The 5,000-nt window shown below is 34.8% G+C and overlaps 1 protein-coding gene across 1 annotated transcript in view; it reads right to left on the bottom strand.

Moving 5' to 3' along the window:
* Positions 1-5,000, bottom strand: part of LOC125037491 (vam6/Vps39-like protein) — a 13,959-nt gene that overhangs the window by 3,627 nt on the left and 5,332 nt on the right. The window contains exons 6-14 of the mRNA XM_047630647.1: positions 4,603-4,732; positions 4,221-4,344; positions 3,885-4,014; positions 3,123-3,265; positions 2,634-2,786; positions 2,066-2,294; positions 1,654-1,835; positions 817-936; positions 345-447 (exon numbers count right to left, since the gene is read on the bottom strand). Coding sequence (XP_047486603.1) covers positions 345-447; positions 817-936; positions 1,654-1,835; positions 2,066-2,294; positions 2,634-2,786; positions 3,123-3,265; positions 3,885-4,014; positions 4,221-4,344; positions 4,603-4,732 — 1,314 coding nt within the window. The remainder of the gene's footprint in view (positions 1-344; positions 448-816; positions 937-1,653; positions 1,836-2,065; positions 2,295-2,633; positions 2,787-3,122; positions 3,266-3,884; positions 4,015-4,220; positions 4,345-4,602; positions 4,733-5,000) is intronic.

Here is a 5,000-nt window from a genome sequence, read left to right as displayed (position 1 = left end):
CTAATTACTCAAGCAAGACAAGTCCATCAGTGGATTTAAGACTTTATAAGAAAAAATATTAATACAACAGTATGCATATCCTAATGATACTAATACATAAACCTAGTATCCTTTTGTTGGCAATGCAGTATAAGAACTATATCTAGCAGAAGAAAAGCCGAGCAATATAGTTGATTCCACTCACATATAGCATCAATTAAGCTACTGGTATCATCATCATTACTACTACTCCTTTTCTACTGCATCCAGTAGGACCTATATATCTATTATATCACCTGCCTAGGCCTTTCATTCAGTAAAACCTAGCCACTATAAAATCCTTATTTTGTTGATGAATAACTTACTGTCATAAGGGAAATGCACAAGGAGTGTAGCTGCTGTGTAGTACTCTGATTCATTGAGGAACTTTAGAAGCTTCTCCTGATATTTTTTTCTTCTTTCCTTTTCCTGAAAAAAAAAGTCAAAATATTTTTATCTGTCATAACTATGGGCCCCTGTAACTCAAATACTCTACCAATACCTTAATTTGTAAACAGGTTTCCCCCTCTCACAGGTAATATCAATCACAGTCACCAGAAGACTACATGATAAACATACTAAAGAAGCATAAGTTTACGCCTGTAGTGGCTTTACTTGCCTGTTCTAATATATGACTTTTGTAATCACTGAAGTCAGCCAGCAGAAAAATAACACTAATGTGCACACAGACATTAGTTCACACACAGCCACTCACTCACTCACTCGCTCACTCACACAAACAAAATGCTCAAGCCATATCAACCCTTCACACACCAAAGTAAAAACAAAACCTCTTACCTCTTCTTGATTAGCTGGGTCACTTGAGGCAAACGGAGCAGTAATGATGTCTCTGTACTGGTGTATTAACTCGTTGTGTAATAATGGTGTTGTGTCGTCCCATTCTTGTATCACATGTTCCTGTTTGGGGCACATTCGGAGGCCAAGCATCAGAATTTTTACAATTTAGAACAAAAACAGTTAAGCAGTAAATTTGCATATATTAGCATATATCTTATTAACTTCCTTTACACATAACTGGCTCCACAGCTACTTAGCCACCAAAGAGCTTGACATTTGCATACCCTATTACTTTTTTTTTTTTTTTTTTTAAGTTTTTATGCTGTCCTGAGAAAAACAAGCAAAATATTGACAGCCACATACAATTATCATCATAATCATTCATTGACATTGCTATCATTATTATTTAAGTCATAACATTAATAACAATTATTATATCAATAAAAGACAAAACTTTTATTTCATTCCAAGGAATGTTTTAAAGAGCAAAAGTTAGGGAAGCCTTTCACTGATTTTTTAGTAACTACCTGTTTGTGGAGCTTGAATGTATAAACAAAATTAACAAATTATAATACACACACTCCCAGTTTCAATGGGTCAATGGGAAACACAAGAAAAAAGCAATTGTAATGGTAACAATATTTGCATTAATAATAATGAAGACAATGATAATAATAATTACAATAATAATAATAATAATGATAATAATAATAATAATAATAATAATAATAATAATAGTAATAATGTCAGGAAGCACTACTACTGAACATAGTATTATTTTAACGTTTAACATAAACTGAACTAAGCTTTACTCTACCACAGCTGCCACTTCCATACCAGATAAGGAATGACGAGAGTCTTTTCCGTCTTCTTAAGGAAATTTAGCACCTTTGGTCTCGGCAGTTGGTCAACTTCTCCCGATGTGGACTTATCACCTACAAATATCTTAAGGCCATCTTCAGGGTGAGACTTCAAAACCCAGCCTCCATACTCAAATATCAAATCAATGTGTTGCGGACCTGAATGAAAGCAGAAGTCCATAAGAATGCGTAATATTAGATCTAAAAATGGTATTTTGTTAAGATGTGTAATCTCTTTTCGGTCACTCACAAAGACTGACCAGGAGAAAAGTCAGCTTGCAAACTTCCTGTCCTGAAATATACAGCAATGTACACAGCAAAGTATAAAATACCAAAAGCCAAAATGAGCAATAAGGATAAACATAGCAATCATTAAATAAAATCCCTACCTAAGTGTTGAAGGTATGCCACAGTATGGTGATGCCCATACAGTGGGGAATCTGGTCTCTTTGCGTGGCGAATCATTAACTGAAGAGCACGCTGGTGAAGGCCTCTGGTCTGGAGCAACAGCACTAGCTCTGGATACTTGTGTGCATGACGCAAGACACGCTCTCCTTCTACGACGCTCACCCGACTGTCTCGCATTCGCAAAAGTGACTTCACGAGGGTGTCATTGGTCTGTAAGAAGATTATCAATCTTTATATTTCAGGACAGGAAGTTTAACTTTTCTCATAAACCACAATAATGCCAATAATAATATCAATAATAACAGCAAAATTGAAAACAAAATTTAATGAATTCCAGTTTCCTTGATTATTTTCTCTCTCTATTTTCTGGAATGGCTTATAGTTTCAGATTAGGAACATCCTCTGTTTCAGTTTTCTTTTAGATGTTGAGGCATCATTCAATGACTCCATATAAGAATATCATATTCTTAAAATGAAGAAATGACAGGAAACACATGTTTAATAGTGCTTTAGAATTCAATCAAATTCACGCAGAACCCATCCAGATACCTGTAAGTAGCATTTCAGGAGCGTTGTGTCAATTATCTGGAGCTTCTCATGCCTTGACTTAATACTTGTTGCAGCAGAAGGGTATTTGTTGTCGCACACTACTTCAGTCTTCTCCCCCTTGTCACTGTCACTCCCTACAAGTTGGTGTCTTATCTGTCAAAATATATATTATTTGAAAAAGTAGATAAGAAAAAAAAAAAAAATCTGTATTTATTCATACACATTTCACAGTCTTTGGGTATTGAAAGAATGATAATCTAGAATAAATTTCATACTCAAACACATTCTATGAGTGATAATCTAGAATATTACTTCAAACGTCTCTTCCTATAACAACATTAACCAGGACGAAAGAAATCAACAAAAGTACAAAACAGTCAAAACAAAGATACAAAACAAATGCTAACATTCAGAAAAGTTTAAAATACCGCAGGACGTAAGGGGGAAAATCTCAAACACCGAAGCATTCGTAATATCTCCACCACTGACCTCAAGGAGGAAGTGCACCAGGGCTTGGAGTGCTTTTTCGAGGTCGGCTCCACTCAGGGTTGGCAAGGGGTAGGGATACTGTAGTCGGTTGCGGTATTCTTCTGGTACCATGTCGGGGAACATACCAATAACAAAGGGTAACTCTGAAAGATGAGATGAATAGTAGTTACAATAGTAGTAGTAGAAGTAGAAGTAGAAGTAGAAGTAGAAGTAGAAGTAGAAGTAGAAGTAGAAGTAGTAGTAGTAGTAGTAGTAGTAGTAGTAGTAGTAGTAGTAGTAGTAGTAGTAGTAGTAGTAGTAGTAGTAGTAGCAGTAGTAGTAGTAGAAGATTAACAGTGGGAGCGACAGTGGTATTGATGATGAAAGAGATAGTGCCTTGATAGTGCTAAAGGTAGAGGTAGTGGGAGTGATAGTGACAGTGGTATTGTTGTGCACTATATCATAATAAAAGGTTGTTATTATGATAAAAAATAATTACAATTACCCTTAATACCATAACAGAAAATACTATTGTTGTATGATATTATCTGGTGCCTTCCAGAAACCTGAACTATAATTTTACTAAACCATAAAATAGAAAATAAATCACAGACAACAAAATCAAACTAAAAAATGTATATAACTGATCACTTAATTCCTGAATATAACAAATCCTAACACTTGAAAAAGTTTGAAAATCCATGCCTCCATTCTAAATAAATCCCTCACTACTGATTAACATCATCAGAAATACTCATCAGACAAGTAACTCATAATAATCACCTATATTTAGTGTCAAGAAAAGATTCATAGCCTCTTGGTAATTCTTGCTGCAGAAGAGATGGATAGCTTGAAGATGCTGAATGTGCTTCTTCATTTGACACTTTGCATCGTCAGCCTCATCCCAAACATCCTGAGGAGAACTACTTTAAAATACCAGCATTCAACAGATTCTGCTTGGTAAATACCGTCTGATAAAATGCCAAAAATACCATAGTAAGTACCATATTAGTTATACCAGTCTTATAACTCATCTCAAGTTACAAATGTAGACACACCAAATTTGTTTGTCACTGTCTCAGAAATGTTTAGTTTGACAGATCAAATATGATTACTTACAACCAGTTTTAAAGCTAGACCGAACTGCTTCTCTGAAAGCAACTGTGGAATTTGCTGATTAACAGGTATTGCGTGGAGACACCAAACGTGAGATGTTGATGCTACATACACCTGCCCCTTTCCTCTGTAAAGATAAATAGAAAGATTTACAAATAATTCTAATATTCATCAGGCAGAAGAATGTTAAACTAATACTAGAAGTGGAGGATACATTTCTTTTTTAAATAAATATATTTTCTATATCCAAATGGAAACATTACAAAAATAGGCTCAACATATACCAACACCTTACAGTCTCCTTCAATATAATTACAAACTTTTGTACATCCATCCTTTGTTTCAAGAATTGGTCATAACAGTTCAGAACTGATTTCCTACTCACTTAGCTGTCTGGGCAACCGCAAGCAACCTCGGCTTCTCAAGATTCAAGGACTGCACAGTATGCTGGGGTTCTGGAGTTTTAATTTCTATCGTCTTTGGTAAGATTGCCACTAAATAGGGCTTGTCATAAGCTGAAAGATATTCCAGTTATATGTAAGTAACTCCAAGGGAAATTCTTTAAAACATACACACATTAGAAAGTTTCATCTCCTTCCATCACATTGTTCATTAATAATCTTTTTCTCTTGCTGTTTGTCTACGTGAAAATCTTCAGTATATTTTCACATTTCAGCTTCCAGTGATTGTGTGAACATTTACTAATCAATTTATAACTTGGTAGGACTATTAATAAATACATATGATTCTTAAAACTTATCTTGTTTTTCAAATATGTGATGG

The sequence above is a fragment of the Penaeus chinensis genome, chromosome 23 (assembly GCF_019202785.1).
Source record: "Penaeus chinensis breed Huanghai No. 1 chromosome 23, ASM1920278v2, whole genome shotgun sequence".
NCBI classification, from domain to species: Eukaryota; Metazoa; Arthropoda; class Malacostraca; order Decapoda; family Penaeidae; genus Penaeus; species Penaeus chinensis.
The sequence above is the reverse complement of the archived record's forward strand: the minus strand, read 5'-3'. Positions and strand labels throughout refer to the sequence as shown.